General features: G+C 38.8%; 3 protein-coding genes across 10 annotated transcripts in view; 1 reads left to right on the top strand and 2 right to left on the bottom strand.

The window, feature by feature from the left end:
* tectb (tectorin beta) overlaps positions 1–1,955 on the bottom strand; it is a 39,984-nt gene extending 38,029 nt beyond the window's left edge. For 3 of the 5 annotated variants that reach the window (XM_079657201.1, XM_079657208.1, XM_079657209.1), the window contains exon 1: positions 1,666–1,766. The gene's annotated coding sequence lies outside the window, so the exon portion shown is untranslated. Of the gene's footprint in view, positions 1–1,665 lie in introns of all 5 variants that reach the window. The other 2 variants (XM_079657204.1, XM_079657202.1) reach the window with 2 other exon arrangements.
* Positions 1,956–2,835: 880 nt separating this feature from the next.
* LOC307024873 (LIM and SH3 domain protein 1-like) lies at positions 2,836–13,270 on the top strand. 2 transcript variants are annotated; one of them, XM_079659333.1, is made up of 8 exons: positions 2,836–3,052; positions 5,078–5,172; positions 5,366–5,450; positions 7,775–7,882; positions 8,949–9,056; positions 11,060–11,129; positions 11,207–11,298; positions 11,989–13,270. In XM_079659333.1, exons 1-8 carry the CDS (start codon positions 2,984–2,986, stop codon positions 12,160–12,162), a joined length of 801 nt encoding a protein of 266 aa, XP_079515459.1. In that variant the 5' UTR covers positions 2,836–2,983; the 3' UTR covers positions 12,163–13,270. The 2 variants fall into 2 exon arrangements, with proteins under 2 accessions (XP_079515459.1, XP_079515460.1); XM_079659334.1 differs by lacking the exon at positions 7,775–7,882.
* Positions 12,934–22,404, bottom strand: LOC307024872 (kelch domain-containing protein 1-like). 3 transcript variants are annotated; one of them, XM_079659331.1, is made up of 13 exons: positions 21,900–22,404; positions 21,096–21,166; positions 20,730–20,847; positions 18,744–18,856; positions 18,521–18,563; positions 18,283–18,381; positions 18,097–18,171; positions 16,783–16,841; positions 16,566–16,678; positions 16,021–16,093; positions 15,845–15,929; positions 14,819–14,898; positions 12,934–13,319 (listed from the first exon to the last, which is right to left on the bottom strand). In XM_079659331.1, exons 1-13 carry the CDS (start codon positions 22,005–22,007, stop codon positions 13,184–13,186), a joined length of 1,173 nt encoding a protein of 390 aa, XP_079515457.1. In that variant the 5' UTR covers positions 22,008–22,404; the 3' UTR covers positions 12,934–13,183. The 3 variants fall into 3 exon arrangements, with proteins under 3 accessions (XP_079515457.1, XP_079515456.1, XP_079515458.1); XM_079659330.1 differs by having other exon boundaries at positions 18,473–18,563; positions 21,900–22,399; XM_079659332.1 differs by having other exon boundaries at positions 13,182–13,319; positions 15,845–15,981; positions 18,473–18,563; positions 21,900–22,403.
* Between the last annotated feature and the right edge of the window lie 126 nt (positions 22,405–22,530).

Here is a 22,530-nt window from a genome sequence, read left to right as displayed (position 1 = left end):
ATTCAGAACAAAGCCAAGGTGCTTTAAAACTGCATAAACATCTAGGCCAGTAGGCCTACAACAAAATAGTGAAAATAAGGACTTTAACAGCCAGGCCTTCAACAACAACAAATGCACCTATAAGTGCATGCATACAAATGTGCACACTGGATAAATCCACATGAATGTAACTACGGTATTTACAAATGGAATTACAATTGAATTTCAAGAATCTGTAAATAAGGCTGTCTGTCCTCATAAGCAAAGTAGTAAACATTGTATAAAGATACATAAAGTGAAAACTGGATACAAAATCCACAATCAATTACAAATTAAATTACAATTTCAAGAATCTGCAAATAAGGTGGTCTGTCCTCATGAGCAATGTAAACAACATTGTATCATTTAGATACCAAAAGTACAATATATTGAACACTGTGCTGCTGTCATTTCCCCCTAATGATAACCTGAGATGGTGAATTATAACTCATAATGAAAATTGTTCAGGAAAGTGGGTATAGAGTAGACATGTAGAAATAGATAAGCTTATGATAAACCAGCCTTGTCTACTTATTAAGGAAAAGAGGGAGGTTCTTTTTAATGAACAGTAGCTTCTCTGCTTTATCAGCCATAAGTCTGTTCCTCTTCTCATCAAGCACATGAGAGGCAGCGCTGAACAGTCTCTCGCTGTCAGTGCTTGTGATTTGATCTTACTCCGCATATTTGTCCGGGTGTTTTGATTTCAAGTGGTGGAGTAATCCCGAAGTGGTGAAAGTCTTTGCAGTTACACCCCCTCGAGAAATGTCAGCTGAACAAGTTTCACAAATCGCAATCCGCGCCTCTTTCTCTGATATTTTTAATTATCTCCAAGCGCCATACATGTTGGCGGTGAGCCAGCCGCGAGCATGGTCGCGCGCCGTGCTTGTCGCCGCGTTTTGATTACGTCATCACAACAACACATTAGCTTACCAACGTAACCCTGTTCCCTGACATTCGGTGATATTTTTTCGGTGCTAAAGCCTTTTTAACCATTTTCCGCCGATAATTTTCGGCGGCCGAATATTCGGTGCATCCCTACTGAAAACGGGTCACACAGACCCAAACAGCACACAAAGGTAAAAGGTAAGCATATAATAATGTGTAATGAAACAAATACCAATAACTGTATTGCATTGTTTTCTTATGCGCAATTACTTCATACTGTCTTTTTCGTCCTGCATTTATTGGGCCCCCCTCAGAAGATAACGGGCCGCAGCCTGGGCCTGGGCCGCAGCCTGGGCCGCAGCCTGGGCCCCCCCCCAGTCAAATTGGTCTAGAACCGCCACTGCATAAGACTACAAGAAAAGTCAACAGCCCACAGTATGAGCCCGATTCAAAGATTGATCCCAAATCATGTAGTAGGTTCAGATGTATTTAAATTACATACATAGCTATGTTTACGTATGTAACAAGCTGAGACATGTCTCCATAGTGTTTGTTTAAAGCAGAAGTGTATGTTAAAATAACACTGAATCATCATGCAGACACGTTCGCTGCCTGTAATTAACATATAACGTTATATAACTAGCTTTCCAAATGAATAAAGATGACACGTTTAAAAGAGGTCTGCACCTTTAAAAAAGCTAGCTAACACTGCTGCTAACGTAAGTTGCTCTTAATTAACAAACAACTAATTATAGTACTTACTTAATGGTCGCAAACTTAAGCGAAGACAGTAACACGTGGGACATGTATTGGCTAATGCTAACGGCAACACTCTGTTTACACACCAGAATGACAAAAGTGCAGGTGGGACGTACCATTCTGAAGAGAACGATGTGTTGAATTGTCCAAATAAGGCTAGCACACTGGGGGAAAAGAGGTTGAAAATGAATGATATAAAAGTAAATGAGAAAATAACCTCAACGTAATGATACATGGTGATGGTGATTCAGCAATTTTCTAGACGAAAAGTGTTTTCTTTCACAAGCACCGGGTAGTTTCAAATAATTAGCTCAAACATTTTTTTTAAAGTAAGTTGGAAAAGAGGGGGCACCCGGATTTGAACCGGGGACCTCTTGATCTGCAGTCAAATGCTCTACCACTGAGCTATACCCCCGACGAGATAACTGTACGGAAAAAGCAGATTATTTAACCATTTAAGATTACACGTTAGGTTGAAGGTGTATGATGGTTCTTTGTATATCACCACACTTAAAAAGCCATGTAGCAAGATAACCTCTATGGTTTTTAGTCATAACGTGATCTAAAATGTAAGTTCACAGTGTAAACAATATAGTGGTTGTAGTGTCTCACATTCTCCAGCAGAGGACGTCAAAACATACTTACCCAAGTCACTAAGTCCTCTCTTGTGTTTTATTTCATTCACAGTTTGTAATGAGTTTCTGTTTTAAGATTGAAAACATAAGGTCCCGATATGTACGTATTCATAGCAGTCGTTCTTACTGTAATGTAGTGGTAATACTTTTCTCTGTTTGGGTACTATCGTTTGCTCCTTTTAAGGTTTTTTTTCGGATTCTCCTTATTGCATTTGAAGCTGCCTTCAGGTACTATGCAAAAACCCGTTATCCACAACTTTTAACCTGGATATAAACATTCAAATCAATAATGAAGATCTGTAAATATAATCCATTACAGGTCAAAGTCTCGCAGTGAAACAGTAGAAGGATGTGAGCATAAAACAGATACTTAAAATATCAAAACGAAAAGTATTTTTAATCTAGTGGATTGTCTCCTATGCGTTGTGTTGGTACTTCTTCCACAACAAGTGAAACTTTCTTTTCCGATGTTAAGTGAAGGCACCATGCAGTCTCAATGCTTCACGTTTGACTCCTCCTCGCCTTGAGGTCATATTAATTGAAATGCCTGCATACGAAGAAGAGGACGGTTCGTGTCCCGGTTGATCATCATAGCCTGTACTTTACTTCTGAACACTTATTTTATTACTTACTTTTTCAATTAGTATTTTTGTTTGTTTTTTGGTGTTAAGAATCCCTGCGCCATCATGAATCCGCCCTGTGGAAGATGCAATAAACCAGTTTACCCAACAGAAAAAATTAATTGCCTTGATAAGGTAAGGTGATACAAATCTAAATCAAATTCACTTACCAGATATCCCTTTTATATTACAAATTCACTAATATACGTCGAGATTATAAATCTGCAATATTGTCTGATAATAAGTTTACTATAAGTTATGTACTTAAGGCAGTGATGGAAGAACGAATCTACTCAAATATTGAACTTTGAGTGATTGATTCTGGTTATTGCATTTAGATATCACTTTAATGTTGACGTTGTTAAATATGGGCTTTTTTAACTAGGAATTTCCCAGTGAATCAGTTTTATCTTTACCTTTAACAATACATAATCATTTATTTGTATATAACATATACTATTCATCTAAACATGTCAGATTGACTATTAGATAAAGCTGTCAGTAAATGTAGTGAGGTAAGACTCTATAATTATTATTTTTATTATTTAATGAAAAAAGTAGCAGAAAATTGAGTAGCATAACATTGATACTCAAGTACATTAAACTACTTAAAATATGACTTAGGCAAGTGTACTATTGTTTTAGCATTGAAAAGCTAGCAGATATAACACAATACATGTCATTTAAACTAAAATATGTTGTACTTAATGCCATAGTATCCTCTTTGATGCTTTACCACTTTACGATTGTCTGTTTATGTGGCTGACAACACATGCACAATTACATATAGATACACACTAATACTCTATATACATATTTTTGAAATGACACAGACACACAAAATGGAGCGAGAGGCGAAAAACCACATCCGCTTTACCAACATTGGCCAAAAACTTCTAAAGGCTATTTAAAGAAAGAGAAAACAAGATTGTGTGTGTGTGTGTGTGTGTGTCTGTGTGTGTGTGTGTGTGTGTGTGTGTGTGTGTGTGTGTGTGTGTGTGTGTGTGTGTGTGTGTGTGTGTGTGTGTGTGTGTGTGTGTGTGTGTGTGTGTGTGTGTGTGTGTGTGTGTGTGTGTGTGTGTGTGTGTGTGTGTGTGTGTGTGTGTGTGTGTGTGTGTGTGTGTGTGTGTGTGTGTGTGTGTGTGTGAGCTTCTATGATAACCATAAAGACACTCAGATCAATGTAACAGTCTGGGTTGATTTAATTGACACAATGATGTAACTTGCATTAAAGCAGTTCTTCTCCACAAATATGTTATTTTATGTTGTGGAATTAAGTAAATCATGTAAACAGGTTACTAATTGAGTTGGAGAACTCTCATCCATACCTTAATCTGGAAATTGACAGGGCCTATAGTTGCTAAAAGATAGTTTGAATATTCGAAGTGCAATTGTATGAGGTATTAATCCAGCGCCCCTCCAATTTAGACAAAAGACAGAAGAACCTGAAGTTAGGCAATGTGCAGGGCAGTGGCAAAATGTATTTAAGCCACCCAAATTATTATTATTATTATTATTATTATTATTATTATTATTAGTTTAAGTGGACCCTATATTTAGAATATTTTCACTGCTTTATCTATCTGTCTGTCAGCCCTATCTGACAGGGAAGTGAAAGCGTTATCTATGCTCTCTTAAGCAACCAGACTCCATTGACTGAAACATTAGTTTTAGACCACAGGACACAGGTGTTTTTGGTATAATAACACTGACTAACCAATTCAGGCAATGGGAGACCAGACACTCCCATGTTCTTTGAAGTAAAATGTACCTTTTTGTGAATTGAGTCTGATTGCTTTGAAGAGAGCACAGATAGAACACAAGTCTTAAATCTTATCTAATGTTACTCATTGAACCCCGATTAAAAGAATTAAACGTATTATTTGAATAGCATCTAAAAACAATAACCATCCTTATTTTGTCTTTTCTCACGGTGACATCTCTTATTATTTGCACTTGTTTAGCAAAGAGGAGAATCAGCTGCGCTCTTATGTAGAGCAGTAAAGGAATGTTCCGACTCTGTCAGTGAAAGTTACATTAATGTCCTCTTTTTTAATTTATTTTTTGCTGACTTAAAGTGCTTGCATTTGAACAATCAGCAAGACTTTTGAATATTTTACGCTTTGTCTCCGACTCTTCGCTCTCTTTTTCTCCATCAAGTATTGGCACAAAGGTTGTTTCAGCTGCGAGGTCTGCAAGATGGCCCTGAGCATGACGACCTACAAAGGCTTTGAGAAGAAACCTTACTGCAGTATGTGAGTGTTAACACCACACTGATTATCCTGCTTAAAACAGTTCAGGAAACCCAGAACATCTCATTCTGTATCGGGGCACTTACAAATTATATTTTTCAGGAAAGATTGCATTACAGTTGTCTTTTTTGGATTCATTTTGGTTGTTTGGTTCCGAATATAAATTCTAAAATGTTTTACTCTTTCGTTATTTCAGGCATTACCCCAAAACCTCCTTCACCATTGTGGCCGACACTCCAGAGAATCTGCGTCTCAAGCAACAGAGCATGCTCAACAGCCAGGTGAGACACCCGTGGATCAATCCCCTGTCTCTGCGTTCTTTCTAAAATACCCTTCCTAATCTAGTTGCCGTCATCCTGACTCGGAATGTCTTTCCCCCTCTATCCGTCTCCTCCAATCAGCTCTCTGTCCGTCTCACAGCAGGAGACAAGGACGCACCTCTCAGCACAAATGGATTCCTTTCATTGAATCAAATGAATCAACCTGAAATGCTTGATTTAAATGTAAAAGTCTGGGATTTAACCTGAACAAAAATCTGAGTTTTGTATATGGTTTTTCCTTAAGGTCTCCTATTATACTGTTTTTCATCGATATATTATAGGTCTCAGATATATACAAAACATGTCTCTGAAGTGTTTGGCTCCAAACACCAAACAGATCTTGCATTGTAGCATCCCATAATCCCCTCTGTTTCAGCCCTGTTTCAAAAGTGCTGATTCCCTGTCTGTTACTTTAGATGAAAATAGGGAGCCCCTCCCCACGCCCCTCTGAGAGAGATTTGGTTAAAAAGAACACAGTGGTGCTCTAGGAGGAGATCCAGGTGATAAGGTGGGGGGGGGGGGGGGTTACCTTGGTTGGTGATTGGCTAATGGTTACACAAGCCAAAAAATCGTTAAGATATCATAAAGTGGCCAAAATCGGATCAGCTCATTTTCAGGCAGGTTTTTATATAAATGAATCAGAACAAAAAGTGAGTGAATCTTTTTATCAGAAACTTTCAGAGTCTCTTTCCACAGAGGGGACACATCATGATGCAGAAGAGACATGAACAAGTGGATTTTGCATTGACTGTAGCATATTTTAAAAATCACTTCCATCTCTTTTTCCTTTTGGACTTTCTTGTGGCCTTGGCTCAACTTGGCCTTCATCGTACTTAATCTTTAATCTCATCACACTGTCCAAGCCCTGCAAGTCCCGCACAATTAAAGAGATTCCTTTACAGTTTGGATCTTACTTTAGGGATTGTGTTGTTACTTCACAGTTTCAATTCAAAACTTTTCTTCCCCTGCAAGCGTTTTCCATGAATTGAATTTATCAGTTCGTACTATCAATGTGGAATATTTAAAAGGAGGTTATGTTTTCAGAATGGTTTGTTGCTTTGCCTGTCAGCATGATTTCTGAAAATAACCGACCGATTTAGACGAAACTTGTTGGAAGGATGTTGCACGGCCGAGGAGGAACCAATACACTCATTATTTTTGACTTATGAAAATGCTCTTGGCAAACATCTTCACTCTTTCAATGCCCTTCTGGTTTTGCTTTGTTGAAAATCTGATTGCTTAATAAGTACAGCCCTTTGTATCTGTTGACATTTCCACAGTAGTCCCATATGTGCCACATGGCGTAGTATTGGTGTCCCTATTTTTTTACTTCTAAAGATACTTCTAGAGATCTAAGTACATTTTTCCCCCCTGCCTCCTTTTCAATCATTTGTTTCAACTAGGTTAATCGACTCTGGCATCTAGCTGAGAGACTTAATGGACTGCTATGACCTGCAAGGCGAGGGTTAGACCAATCCATCAAAGTACCAAGCCAATAGATTGTATTGTTTCTCTGCATCTCACTTTCTCTTAAAAATCCATCCCAATGTCCTTGTTTTCGTGTCAACGTGAACTAAGAAAACAAACCACACATATTAAATGTTAGCACAAACGTTTGATGAGAACCACAAACCCCTCTTTGCAAGGAAAACTACAGCTAGGCTCTTTACTTATGTGAATTTAAAGTATTTAAGGAACCAAATGATTTTTCAGAATATAACAAGTGTCTGAAACAAGCACCTGATGTTACCACACAGATTAGCTCCATGTTTGGTAAAAAACCCTTTCTATCATGTAACATATATTATTATGCTACAAGATGCTGAGGATAACATTGTGATCACATTCACACCAACAGCGGCTTCCTCCTCTCTCTCTCTCTCCCTTTCTGTCCTCTCGCCTCATCTCATCCAACCCAGCTCACTGTTTATAACCATAAAAGTCTCGGCAGTTAAGCTCTCTTACTAAGACAGCATATTCCTCATAGCAAGAACATGACTCACCACTATGTGTGTATGTTTTTTGTCTCAGATTTACTTTAAAGTAAACATTTTGGATTTGTTTAAGTTGCAAGTGTTTCCCCGGCGCCTAAACGTACAAAGAAATGTTACAAATAGCCTAAAGTGTGTGTTTATGTTTATTTGTGAATCACATTTAGCATAATTGTCCGTGCTTACACAGGATATCTAATCCATTTTCTGTTATTTTCAAAAGCAACCCTCTTTGGGCTGAGAAGCTAACCTCAGGGGAATCATTTCAAAGACTGATGCATAACAAATTTGCAGGCGCTCTATAAGGAGGACTTTGAAAAGAACAAGGGCAAAGGTTTCAGCGTGGTAGCCGACACTCCGGAGATGCAGAGAGTGAAGAAGACTCAAGACCAGATCAGTCACGTACGTCCGGTTCGCCTCAAGAACTGAAGAGCATCAAATAATATAATAACACTAAATCTTCGTCATAAGTCATAACAGTCCGTCGTAGCTTTAGATGTAACGTCCTTTCAACCACTAACTATGTTTGTCTGCATGAACTTCAAATACATTTCCCTTTTACGTGATTGTTTAATACATTTTTCATCCAATGCTGCATTTAGGTTATATTGAATTTATCATTGCTGGCAAAAGAAATAGCAACAAGTGCAGTTGTTTCTAATCCGCATGTAAGACCTGCACACACTAACATGCACCCTGTGAGAAGTAGGCTTCCAGTTCAGTACACTTTAACACAAATTAAGGGGTCATAGGCAAAAGGTCAGTGAGTGTTACATACAGTACCAACAATATAATTGTAAGAGCATTGAAGAAACAGCGAGATGTCTTTCAATTTGTACCAATAAACCATGAATGCAGCTCAAAACTCCATGTGGATAAAAATATGCATGAATTGAAAATATAACAGGTCTAATGAAAGATTTCACTCCAAATAAGTAGTTTGTGACTTTCGCTGTCTTGCCAAGTTTGAGATGAGAAGATTGATACCACTCTCATGTTGGTTGGTTAAATATGAATCCAACTCCCAGCAGACTGCTAGCTTCGCTTAGCTTAGAAACAGGGTGAAAACAGCTAGCCTGGCTGTGACCAAAGGTAAAATATGGGGTTTTTGTAATTAATAAAGCAATACAAAAACAGAAGTGTCAAAAGGACATGTGTATTGTTACTGGGGATTATGTGTCAAGACTATTTCTTGGCCGTGACTTCGGAAGACTACGGATTAAACAAACAAGATCTAATGTGTTTGTGAGCGAGTTTATGAAGTGCTGATAGGCAGATGTTATTACCTGTGGACAGTGCCTGGCTATTTAGAGTCTTTATGCTAAGCTAAGCTAACAAGCTTCTGGTTGTAGCTTCATATTCCCAATAACGACAAGAGAAGTATAAATCTTCACCTCTAACTCCCAGCAAGAAAGCAAATAGGATTATTCCTCTTCTAAAATAAGATTGATTTTACTGTACATTTCAGGCTCTTTACAAGGAGGACTTTGAAAAGAACAAGGGGAAAGGTTTCAGCGTGGTGGTCGACACTCCGGAGATGCAGAGACTGAAGAAGACGCAAGACCAGATCAGTAACGTAAGAAACGTAATGTTGGGCAGCCATTTTGTTTGACATTATGACTATACAGTTTCCTGTTTGAGAGATGGCCTAAATAACCACTGGAGAATGACGTATCCAGCCCAAGAACGTCATTTTAAGTCCACTTAGAAGCTGTGGTAGTGGTTGCTGTATAGGGTAACTTAAGATTTGCATGAGCACTGAAGAAATAAGCCAATCTAAGAGGCAAACTGGGGAAATTGGAGATGTTCGATGATTCAGAGGTCTGGAACCTTTTCTTTGGTAGAGAATAGGGAAATCTGTGGAAACAATTATGCTGATTATCTGCAGTAACTAGGACATTGTGTATAGAAAAGGCAAACTTAATTCCATTTTTATTTTTGTAATTTGGGTAATCTACTTTTGATTGTTATTCTTTTTCACTCAAAGATATATCATTATAATAATTTAATGAAGAAACTAATCTAATTATAGGTAGGGTTTTATACCTTAAGAGACAAAAAAAACAAGGATGGTCAGATGCAAGAAACAAGTTGAGCAATTTCCCAAAAGACACAACAGGAAAACATCCTGGTCCAATAACAAGATGGTAGATTGGAGATTTGTGGACTGGTACTTAAAACCACTTTGATACACTGGCAGAGAATAAAAAACTGCAGCAGGCAGCAGTGAGGGATCCTGCAGAGACACATTTCAGGCATTTCTCCTCGGCCACTGAGGAGCAGCTGCCCTATATGGTCAAAGTCTCTCAGCTGTGAACACACGCTCACGCTCACGCTTGCGCGCACGCACACACACACACACACACACACACACACACACACACACACACACACACACACACACACACACACACACACACATACACATATACATATACACACACGCATATACACACACTCATGCATACCACACTTAAACCAACAAACACACTTTCTGTTTTTTGTCTCATGAGAGTTGTGGTTGCAGAAAGGAATGAAGGGAGATAAGCTGCATGTGAAAAAGACAAAATCGAGTAACTTATTTTTCCACTGGGAGCTTCCTTCCTTCCTTCCTCACTCTTTTTCCTCTCTTTCCTCCCAAACTCCCTATTTTCTTCCTAATTTCCATTTTATTTCCTTCCTTCATTTCTTTTCCTTTCTTTCTTTCTGTCTTTCCTTTTTTAGTTTTCAGTCACTATGTCCTTTTTTTCTCCTGTTCTTTCTTTCAATCGTCCCCCCTCTTGATTTCAAGTCTCTCACTCTCCTCCAGTCTTTTCCCATCAGATCTATGTCTGTTTCTCTTCCTGAGGTCTATTTAGGACACCCAGTAAGTGTCCTCTTCCAGCCTCTAAAAGCTGGAACTGCATTTGATTAATTTCATAGAGGCTGTGGGATTATCCCTCTCTCTCTGTCCCCTGGTGGACTCACTGGAAGTTGCATTAAGCGTCTCAACACTATAGTTTCTCTTCAGTGAAATGTGGAACATTATAATGAAGGAGTCACAACCCTTTCTATTTATTTTCATCTTTGAATACTCACTTTTGTGCAATTAAAATGGCAATCTCCCATATCCAAAGTTTCTTCTGCTATAATTCCATAAGAAGACAAAGCCCGCATTAAGCAGCAAATAGAAAATGTTAGTAGAAACTCAGAAAATTTAAATTAGCCAATAGTTCTTGACAACATTCTTCTCTCATCAATCATTCTGCATATAGGTCATTCTTAATAAGCTAATTTAATTTGTATATATTGAATGTTCAAAAGTAGATATGTAAGGCTGGAGATATGTAACATAGGTTTTTGAGAGTTTCACATTTCTTGTTTTTTTTAAGTGTTTTAAAATGAGAATATAAAATGCACCAAATCTAAAAACTTAAAACACACAGGCTTAAAGGTTTCTCAAAACGGTTGCCTCTGCAGCAGAGATAAACCCCTCTCCATCTGCAGCACATAAACCCCTCTTCCTCTCACAGAGACATTGGGTCAGCAGTCAGGTTTGATGTGGCTTTAATATGAGTGTGTTGCTTCCTGTGTGTGCAGATAAAGTACCATGAAGACTTTGAGAAGAGCAGGTTTCGAAGTGACGCACCTCCTCCTGAGAATAGACAAGGTAGGAAACATCCTTACACCTTCTGACACACTTATTAAAATCACGAAATGTAATCATATATTTTTGTATGTGTGTAGACTATGAGGAACAACCCAGCAACCCTGAGAGATTCAGTCAGCCGCCAGTCGGACAAACGTGTCCCGCTGCGGTAGCACCACCTAGTGGAGGGGTAAGGCTAATACATAAACATACACTCAAACGGCAAAAGTATAATGGACACCTGACACTTATTATGTAACTGTTGAACATACAATTGCAAATCAATGGGTCTTAATGTGCTGTGGGAGCATCGGAGATCCAACACTGATGTCTGGGGATCAGTTTTGGCTCACAGACTGTATTCCTGTTCATATTTAAAGTGTTGGATATGGTTGAGGTCAGGGCTCTCTTCTTCCACACCAAACTGGATACCATTTTTTGTGATGGAACTGGCTTTGTGCACGGTGGTCATTACAAGTAACAATTGCTGGCCTTAATCTACAAAATGTCACTTAAAGAGACATGAAAAACCATTAAGAGAGTCAAAATAACCACAAAGAAACTGAAAAAAGACTTCAGAGAGACACTGAAAACTACGAAGAGATGCAAAAGAGCTGCAAAGAGACCCACAACAAAGACATTCAAAATAGCTCTGAGACTCAAAACAACTAGAAAGAGATGCAAAACAGATATAAAGAGACCCACTACTTTGAGTGTCAGCAACCTGCCAGTGTAGTTGTGTTGATAATTTTTGTATTACAGTATATAGGGGTGTGCTTAGGACAATTCAATGCAAATCACCCTGTTTGGAGTCATTGTCATATGTCAGTGCAGCTGTGTTTGTTTATTTCCTCTGTGTGTGTTTGATCCCTCTCCACAGAAACGTTACCAGGCTGTGTACAGCTACACGGCAGCAGATGCAGATGAAGTTTCTCTGCAGGAAGGCGATCTGATCTTAAACGTGGAGCAGATAGACGAAGGGTGGATGTTCGGGTGCAACCAGCGCACGGGGCAGCGCGGCATGCTTCCTGCCAACTACGTCCGACCCGTGTAAAGCTAAGACACCCCTTCAGCATGAGATGCCCCTTGTTTCTGCTGTGACCATCAACAATCACGCCTAAACTCAAAATCAACTCGTAGAAATAAAAAAAAAAGAATCAATCCCAACTCTCCTTTTTTCAATTGGAGGTTAAAAAGTGATAGTAGTGTCCGATGGGTTCTCAAAAAATGTGATTAGTTGGAATGACCTTTCCCTTTAGGGAAAACGGTAATAGTAAAGTTTGATGTATCTGTAACTGAAACTCACGGAAGAGGAAGTAAGGGGGAAAATATTCACAAATGAAAATAAACATTGGTAAATAAAGCTAACGATAACAAAACAAAAAGCATTTTTTTCTTTCTTCTCAGGAAACGTTTACCTTTTTATGCATGTGTCCTTCAGCTTTAAAGTTTAAATGCATTCAAAGTGTTAAGTCATGACATTTTCTGCATTTGAATAACTCATTCCTTTATCTTCTAAAACACATTTTACATATTTTGAGAGAATATCGTCATCATTTAGGCCGATTTTTATTAAAAGTTAAATATTTAATTTGCATGTGCAACCCCTTTTTTAAAACAATAAAGAATAATTTTGCGGCATTATTTTGTTATACTGCACACATCGTACGTCTAATACATTGTTTGTTTGGTGGGACTGTGGAAGTACTCAGTGTGGGAACATTGTTAGGATTAGAGTACTTCATTCACAATTGTACGCAAGTTCAAATAACAAGTAGATTACTTTCTTTTTACTCTTAACCACTGATGATAGTAAAAACCACAATAATATATAAAGTCCTTTATTCAAAAACAGATTGAACATTATTAAACACTGTAATAGAGTAAAATGTTACCAAATCTTAACTGGTTGTTTAAAAATAAGGCAAAAAAACAAACATACAAATGATGCGTCTTAAGTTAAAACAATAGCACTTTTTTTTTTAAATGATTAAACACAAAAATTCCCAACACACAAAGAAGAACATTTCTGTTTTAGTAATTGACTAGTTCAATTTATTTTTCAAACTACGTCTTCAAGCTGTTACAATGGGTTTCGTAGAGGAGAAAAAGGTGACTCGCTTGTCAATTTTATTCCGTAGCTTCGATGGCAGCCAGGTCAGCTGCTCCTCAAAAACCTCAGAGTTTTCTGCTATTAGGTCCTCACACAATCTACAGAGGAAAGACAAACAGACAGTTTAGATTCTGAAAACACTTTTGTCTCGTTAGTAGACATAACTGTAGCTCTGCTCCGGCAAGAACTGATGTGTTTTACTTTTAACATTTGGTTCTTTATGGGTGCAGGGGGAGATGCTGCAGGAATACAAGGCTCTAGTGTGGGAAAGTCACCACAGACACCCGATATAGGCACGTGAAGTCATTTGGCAAGGTCTAAATGTGACATTCATTTAAATGTAAAAGTTCTGCAATCCAAATTTAAATGGGCTAAATTGACCAAAGTGGCCAACTTGTACTCTTGTATGCAATAGCAATAGTGTATTCTATCATACAATCACACCAACAGAGGGAACCAACAACCAACCAACATTGGGGTCACACAGTAGCAAAAATTAATCACAGTTTAATAAAAAGGATGCTGTTGCCAGAAAGACGCACATAACATCGGTTAAATTAGTTTCTTGTTGGTTTGTAAGTAAAACAGAAAAACCTTCCCGATATTCATGAAACTTGGTAGCAGCATGGCCCAAGGGAGAAGCCATAACATTTGAGCAGATGTGAATCACTTGATTGATGCAGGCATCACTTTACACTTGTAAAAGTCCTTGGTGGAGGACATCACTGTGTTTTAGATTTAGAGGTGGATCTAGGTAGCTGAAGTTTATCTTGGTTAGGTTCCAGCTCAACATAAGAGATCTTGAATAAACCTCTACCCATGTGTTTTCTTTATAAAAAAACACCGTTCTGGTTCGGTAAAGAGAGCATTTTGCTATAGCTCATCATCCACAAAACCTGAAAGTACAAAAGCTATTGCCTTACAGGTTTAACATTACCTACACATTTGCAGCAGAACTGCAACATGAAGAAGCTTTATGTCATAAAAAACTGAATATCTGTGTCTACATGTATATCAGTTTTGGACTGACAAAAAAAAAAAAAAATCATTTTGGATTTACAATAGGGAAATAAACCATGAGGATTCAGAACAAAAAAACACTTTGTGACATTTCTTGGGCCAAAACATTAACCTAAAATGATTTATCAAAAATAAAATATCAGTTAGACATTTTTTTAATAAATGATCCAAAAATCACATACGCCACTGGCTGGTCAGAATGAGAACTTTCATAATACTCAAATGCTTTGAAGGTTGAATGAATACATTTCAACTTCACCAACTAATCTCCATTGAGTCATTTTAATCCTTCACTATAAACATGGCACAGACTAACCATACATAATAACAATGTAAAGCTCATTAGCATAACACAGGGCCAGAGAGTATAAATAGCTGTGAGTGTTTAAAGGGTCTCTGTGGAACTGCTTAATCATGTGTGAACGGGGACGACGTGCAAACACGCTCGCATATGCTACCAATGTACATAACGAGTAGTGGGAACAAGAGGGGCATGTGACTAACCACATCACATCAGACAGTGAGCAATGATACAAAAATATTAACTCAGACATTTTACGTGGAAGGTTGAACAAACCTGAAGAGGGAGCACGGCTGGGTCTGAAACATGAACACGTCACTGCACTGGTTTTGTGATGGAGCCCTCAGAACAGCCACCTGACACATAAAGAGGTTTGACACAACAACAACAACAACAGCACATGAGGATGGATGACAGATTCATTACTGGAATTATTCTTTCCATTATAAAATATTTAAAGCCTCTTCAGAGAAATTGTGAAAAAAAGCAGCAGAATATGACTAGTTATTCGTGTCTGGTATTTTATTACGGTGTTCTTAATATAGTTTGCTATCTGTGTACTTTTAAAAAAAAAAAGGTTTTATATGTAATCATGCAAGTCAAATTCCTCGTACGTGTGAACCTACCTGGCAATAAACCCGCTTATGATTCTGGTGGTGATGGCAGTAGGCCCACCAGTTTGGCACAAACAAAGAATATGTGTAGAAGTATAAAATATATATGCACAAACGTTTGTATGGCTATTGCTGTTCCCAGAGGATTTACATGATCCCTTGACTGTTCTACTAGTGCAATCTTTAAGTCAGGTTTTACTTAACCAATACTCTACAAACTCCCATCTGTCTCATTTATTCCTTTGTATTTTGCACTAATATGCAAATGATAGCACGCTATCAAACTAAGCTAGCATTGCGAAAAAAAAAGTAAACATGTATCTGCTGATCATGCATGTTAGCAGTCTCGTTTTACTGTACCTCTGAATAGTAATAAAACACACATTTCTCTACAGGGTTCTCTTTCAGTTGGTTTCATGCGTGACATTATTAATACCACGTAGTATCTGTGCAACTTAAACTTTTTTATGCAACACTTCTTAATCACAGAGCTATATTTGGTGTATTTAACAAATGACATAGTTTGGAACATTAGAGAGGAAATGAGGGCTTTAAAAAAGACAAATGCTGCAATTTCATGACAGATGAAACTCCTGAGGGGATCTGTGAACTTGAAGCGTAATATGCTAACTTCTACCCCAAAAAGGTAGATGCACTTTTTTTATTGAAAGTCAAACACAAGACATACCGAGTCCATGAGGAGGCACATGTTGCTGCTTCCTCCGAACACGACAACATCGCTGTCCCTCCCCAGGCACGCTGAGTGACACACTCTGGGGAACAGGAGGGTGAATACAGAAAAAAACACAACATTTTTTGAAAACACTATGCTACACTTAAAGCTGACATGACAGAAGGAACTACCTGGGCTTGTCCTTGTGTTGGTGCGTCATTTTTTCCCACTCTTTCTTCTGTGTGTTTAACTGCCAGACATCATCTAGCAGAGAGAGGTTAGTGAAAATGCAGATTAAACCACAGGGAGCTTCACAAAACTAACCACTTGAGCAATGATGATGTCCTTTGTTTTTAAAGTCACATTATAATAAAAACAGTCCTGGCCAGAGACAGATGAGTCAAGACCATAATAAAAATGAAGAAACAATGTTTTTATAGTTTCAATGCCAGGACCTCTGAAGTAAATATTTCTTATTGGAAAGTCGTTCAAACAACCACAAAGGAACTACAACGACACACAAAATGACCACAAAGAGCTGCAAAAAAATGTTTCTGCTCTATTTTCTGTCCTTTGTAGTAATTTTGTATTTAGGTCATTTTAAAACTAGTTGTGGTTGTTTTGCATGTCTTAATGCTGACCCATCATCAGTCTATGAGGCAGAGAAGACTTGGAGCATACAGAGATTAATACAGAAGCCTTTTAAATCGATACTTATTCTGTGGCCGACACTTACTAAGAGTGTTTCCGTCTATGCCGAGACCGCCGTAAATGAAGAGCGTGTGATCTGATGTTGGTGTCATGGTGAGCATGGAGCGGCCCAGAGGTGAGCAGGATGGGGAGAAGTCACTGGTGGGGGGGAGCAAAAGAGGTCAGTACATCAATTTAAAGTAGTGTTCGCTATAATAAAAGGTTATAACTACAGTATGTGTGAAAGATTGATGAAGTTTTACAATTGTGTCCAGGTCCAGGTGTCCAGGTCTAAGCAGAACATGTCCAACTCAAGCGTTTCCTGCAAACACAAACGTGTTCGCAATTTGACAGAGTTTAATCATCATAATATTAGTATGTACAGTCAAAAGGACACTTCCTATTTACATGGTCAGAAAGTGTGCAGACACCAGGACGAGGATGTCACTCCTCATAAACTACAGCTAACAACTGTATCACCGTGCAGAGGGAATAGTGCACTGTATTTGAAAAGAGGCGTGGGACAGCGCAAAACGTAAAACATTTCTTTCAAACTCCTAGGTTGAGCTGTAACGCTACCTGACCTAGTGCGATGACAGCTCCCTCCTGCACAGGGATATGCTTGACAGGTATAGTGCGGTAGAAAGGAAATAGTTCCTGATTTCTGGGAAAGTAAAAATATATTTTCAAAATATTATTGCAGAGTGCCATCAAGTTCCATTATCATGAAGAGAAGGCAGACATAACTACTGCTGATATTTCTATATAAAATCCTACCCTCTCTCACCCACCCCGCAGCCGAACGACTAATCCATGCCTTCATTTCCTCCCGCCTTGACTACTGCAACTCACTTTTTTACGGCATCAGCACTACATCCCTCAACAGACTCCAACGGGTTCAAAATGCAGCTGCACGTCTCCTCACGCATACCAAATCATGGCATCACATCACCCCAGTCCTCAAAGACCTTCACTGGCTTCCTGTCTCCCATCGCATCAAATACAAAACTCTGGTCCTCACCTACAAAGCACTCCACCATTTGGCTCCCCCTTATCTCACAAACCTTCTCACTCCTTATCAACCCCCACGGTCCCTCAGATCCACCGCAGCCGGACTCCTATCCATTCCCACATCCACACTCTGCAGCTGTGGGGACAGAGCCTTCTCAGTGGCAGCTCCTAGGCTCTGGAATTCCCTCCCCCAAGATCTCCGTGACTCTGAGTCCCTAACAGTCTTTCAGTCCCGCCTCAAAACACATCTTTTCAACTCTGTCTACCCATAAGCCCCCCCCCCTATCAATCAACTTCCTCTTGACTGCCTTTTTATTTTACTATACTTACTTGTTTGCCTGTCCTTGTTTGTCTACCCTCCCTCATATTGTAAAGCGTCTTTGAGTTGTGAAAAGCGCTATATAAATAAAATGCATTATTATTACTGCAGATATCTCCAACACACACACAAAAACAATCTAAATAGGGAAATAGACCTAATAAGTCAAATAAAAAATAAGTATTTTCAATTTGTGGTGAACTGTCCCTTTAACTACAGTGTATACAAGTTGGTAAAGCAAACTCACCACGCCACCAGAGATGTAACCTTTGTTTCCCATAAGGGCACTTGCATGGCAGCCTCTGGGCGTAGGGGCAGGACCCTGGACACAAGAAAGAAATCGACAAACAAATAAAACGCAGATAAAAACACAAATAAATACTACAGCCCTCTCTGTTAACTACAGGCTTACATGAAATCATGTTGCACTCACCCGAGTCTCTGGCGTACTCCACATGGCCGTATGTGGTTCATAAACACTGACTTCATTGTTCCAGCCCCAGCACCTGAATAAAACATCTCCAATGGTTGCCTGAAAAAGAAGAGATTGGAATATGATGAGTGCCAAACAAGCAATATGCTAAAGTAAGCATACAGTAAGCTGCATGGTTGTTATCATTTACCCAGGACATCTCATCCACGACAAAGCTTGCTGATGTTGTGTTCTGTACCTGTCCTATCGTCTTACACCCATATCCACCAAAGTAGATTAATCTGAGCCAAGGGGGGGAAAAAAGGAACACGTCACATGTTGTACGAAAACTGATAGTATTTTGTGATAAATCTATTGAAAAAACATAGAAATCCACTTTTTCATTTTAAAACCTCCTAAATATGTATCATTTACAGCTAATCTTGGTGTGCTGCCGAGGGATTTCACACACACACACTGACCTGTCTCTATGGACCCAGCAGGAGTGTTTGTTTCGAGGTGAGGGCGTCGTTCCCTTTGTGTCGGTCACTTTCTTCCACGTGCAGTTCTGCTCTGTGAGATCAACGCTGAACATCTACAAACAGGAGAGTACAATTAATTGGAATCAAGAAGCTGCCATCTTTATCATGGAGTGAGATTTATAGTTTGAGACATCTTTCATTGCTGCTTAGGATGTGCATCAGTAAAAACACTCGATTCTGTCTGTCTGTCGATTGATCTCAGGTTTTTTTTTTGTGTTATCATTTTAAAAGCCTTTTTGATTGCCTCTGTGTAATGCTAAGCCTGTCAGACACCAGATCATCAGATCACAAATAGATAAACTGCATTTTTCTTGTAAACACGCCCTGGGCTTGGCATGATGTACAAGACAAACTTCATATCTGGCATTCATAACAAGTTTTAAAAATGTAATGTCCCTGGACGAGCCCTGTGGTGCTCCTCAGCTGGCTTTTTAAACATCTTTAAAGTCTCCAAAAATAAAATGGGTGAGGCCGCTTTTATCCACTACGCTCCCAAACTGTGGAACACCCTACCAGGAAATATCTGAGAGGCCAACTCAGTGGACATTTTTAAACGACAGTTAAAAGATACATTTTTCCAATTAGAGACACCCCACTTTTTATATGGTCTTTTAATATTTGGTTATTTTTATATTGTTTATCAGGTTTTGACTTTTAATATTTATTTGACCATTTTATTAGCAAGATTCCCTTTTCAGTTGATGTTTTAGGCATTTGTTAATTATTTCATTTTTATTATTAGTGTCTTTTATAGGTATTTTCATAGTATCTTATTTATTGATTTTGTTTTCCTTTATTTTACCAAAAGGGTTCACCATTTAATTGTTACATAATCTGCTACATGATCTTTTTTTAATTTGTTTTGTTTTTTGCTGCATGTAAAACTCTGGTTGTGTTTTATATCGTGATGTGAGCCTTGTCAAAGGACTTTGAGCTGCACAGTGCATACAAATAAAGCTTATTATTATTATAATAATACACTGTATCAATTTTTACATTTTGACAAGTTTAGATCTAACAGACAATGCCTTACAAAAGATCTGTGTTAAAGCAAAATGTTGCACAGCCAACAGAGCTCAGAGCTTTTTATAAGTCTGTTTATGTGTTCAAATTGTTGCCTTTGTTCCATTTCTTTTAATCAAAAACCTGTACGTTTTTTTGAAAGTACATTCCCTTTATCCGGTTAATCTCTGATCTCTTGTAAAAATAGACGATGTATCCTAAAAAACAAAGTATGTATTCTTAAGAGGACATTTCAGTAATACCAAAAGATACCCCAAAAAATATTTTGATACAAAACTGAAAAAAAGGACATCTTCATAATTATTTGACACATGATGGCAGGAAAAATAAACTTAAATGTAAAGCATATGCAGCATCTTGTTCCAGGAATAATGTACAGATGGAATTTTAATTCATCAAGTGAAGTGAAAGACACTTTTAAAAAAGGGGCCATATTATGCTCATTTTCTGGTTCATTTTTGTGACTCTACTGGGACATGTTTCCATGCTTTAATGTTCAAAAAGCTTTCAATTGTTCTCATACTGCCTGAGCTGCACCTCTTTTCACCCTCTGTCTGAAACCATTGCCCAGTCTGCTCTGATTGGTCAGCTGGCCGGCTCTTGTGATTGGTCAATCGCTAAGAAATGTGAGGGCTAACTAATAAAAGCACAAGTGATACATAGTGACGTAACCATGTCGGAAGCAAACAAAGTAGTTGATTGTATGTGACCGGTTTTCTGTATTGTTTTTTTTGTTGTTCTCCTTGGTAAGGTCACTCTTAACCTCTCAACGAGATTTGTTGTACCTGGTTAAAAACAGGTGCTCAGCTCAATGACTGCAGTTTAAGGACAATACACAAGGGCCACAAACTGTTTCCACTGCTTTTACAAACAACACGCTTGTTGGTAGTCAAGGCAACTCACCTGGTTTGTGTATCCAACAGGGTCGCATCCTGCAAAGATGTAAAGTGTGCCGTTCAGATAAGAGCCACAGGATCCAGATAAATCTGGTGCTTTGTCACCGTTGATATCCCTCATCTCCCTGGGACACAAAAAAGGAAAAAGTTGGTAAGAAACAGATGAAATGTGACCTCAACCCTTGTGCTTGGTTTGCACTATAGTTGGCTTTTTAATCTGGGATTTATTCAACAAACTCTCCCTTTAACTGCACCCTTTTGCACAGTCCCTGCATCTTGTTTTCAACATTTCACATGGTCGAGGCCGACATCCACAGCTTTAAATGTCAAGGTCGACACAGTGTTCATATCAGCTGATTAAACTACATCTTACCAGGTCCCACTGTACAAATCACAGAGCCATATCTCATCACTGGGCAACACAATGTCCTCTCCACCAACTACCTGAGAGGAAGAGGAGGAGATACAGTCAAAGTATGAACACATCTTGTACCTGTACTCTTATCTGAGGAATAAAGCCACGAAAAATGTGGGAGTGGTTAAAAGCATCAAAACAAGTAAATGACTTGTGCGGTTTAGTAGATAAATGTTGTAATCTTATAGCAACAATGAGGATGCAACAAGATAGACACTGGGAAATGCTTTCTTTGTTGGAACATGTTTTGCTCTGCGGCTATAAAGTTGCTTTTGAGAGCTCTCAACTTCTGGTTTCTGTACACAGGTGTACACTCAGTATCCAGTTTATGTAGGTAATCCAAAGCGAATGCAGCAGTCATGATATAAATCCTCCTGTCATGATGTGTAGTTACAATAACACTATTAAATAAAAAAGTTGCAAATTCAACTGTATTGTCAATTTCAAGTCAGGTGTTGGTTTCCCCCATAAACATATCAATAAGGATGGACAAATGATAGAAAAAAAAAACATATTGTGAAGCAAAACCACAAAATACATCTGCCTAAAAACTCCTGTTCAAACCAATTTGAAGAACACCTGAGGCTAAAGCTCACGATCAATCACAGTTTTCAATTATTCTTGGTCAAGTGGTAAAATGTCATTATGTCAGCATGCTACTTTACACAACACCAGAACATTAAAGTAACCATTGGACACATGGATACTTTAAAAAGGCAGATATATTTACCTGCACAGGTGCAACTAGCCTGTGTTTCTCACCTTGTAGCCTCCCCACACATACAGCGTGTTGTCCTCTATAAACGCCGTGTGACTGCATCTCTCCAGCCGGCTCTCCGCGGCGCTCCTTTCCGCAGCAGCAGCATCCATCCCCGCAGCTCCGGTTCTCCCGACGCAGCTCTCAGATAAAAACAAGTAAAATGGGCACCGGAGAGAAGGAATGCTGTGAGGAATGTTGTGGCGGCTCAGAGAACAGGGATCTGCTGCTCCAGGCTACGCAGAGAAAAGCCGGCTGGATTGCTGCGTTCACTGAACGTGTTTTACAGGCTTCGCTGTCATCACTTACTCCTCCCATTATCAGGATCCCTGCTGTTCTGCAACGGTGCGTCACCTTTTAGGGTTGCACACATCTTTAGAAAGTCGGGGTACCCCTCAATTACTTAGTATTTTAAGTGTTTCCATTGCTTTATAATTTAGTTAATGTACATTTTTCTCACTTTTAGGTCACACTTTCTGCAGTTACATCAAAAATAAAACTGAGAAATGTACATGTTGACTCCATTATCGCAGGTGTGAGTGATTGCGTTAATAATGTAATGTAAGGATTTGCTCGTGCATGTTGGCCTAATGCCAGAAGGCAATCATTAAGTGATTAGCAGCACCTGTGCTTTGA

Source organism: Notothenia rossii (genome assembly GCF_949606895.1).
Source record: "Notothenia rossii genome assembly, chromosome: 11".
Classification (NCBI taxonomy): domain Eukaryota; kingdom Metazoa; phylum Chordata; class Actinopteri; order Perciformes; family Nototheniidae; genus Notothenia; species Notothenia rossii.
The sequence above is the reverse complement of the archived record's forward strand: the minus strand, read 5'-3'. Positions and strand labels throughout refer to the sequence as shown.

Coding starts and splice junctions, on each gene's coding strand:
- LOC307024873 (XM_079659333.1), top strand. CDS start 2,984: ATGAATCCGCCCTGTGGAAGATGCAATAAACCAGTTTACCCAACAGAA. Junction 3,053..5,077: donor AAATTAATTGCCTTGATAAG/GTAAGGTGATAC, acceptor TTCTCCATCAAG/TATTGGCACAAAGGTTGTTT. Junction 11,299..11,988: donor TAGCACCACCTAGTGGAGGG/GTAAGGCTAATA, acceptor CCCTCTCCACAG/AAACGTTACCAGGCTGTGTA.
- LOC307024872 (XM_079659330.1), bottom strand. CDS start 22,007: ATGGATGCTGCTGCTGCGGAAAGGAGCGCCGCGGAGAGCCGGCTGGAG. Junction 18,857..20,729: donor CTGTTGGATACACAAACCAG/GTGAGTTGCCTT, acceptor TCCTGTTTGTAG/ATGTTCAGCGTTGATCTCAC. Junction 14,899..15,844: donor TGTGCCTCCTCATGGACTCG/GTATGTCTTGTG, acceptor TTTATGTGTCAG/GTGGCTGTTCTGAGGGCTCC.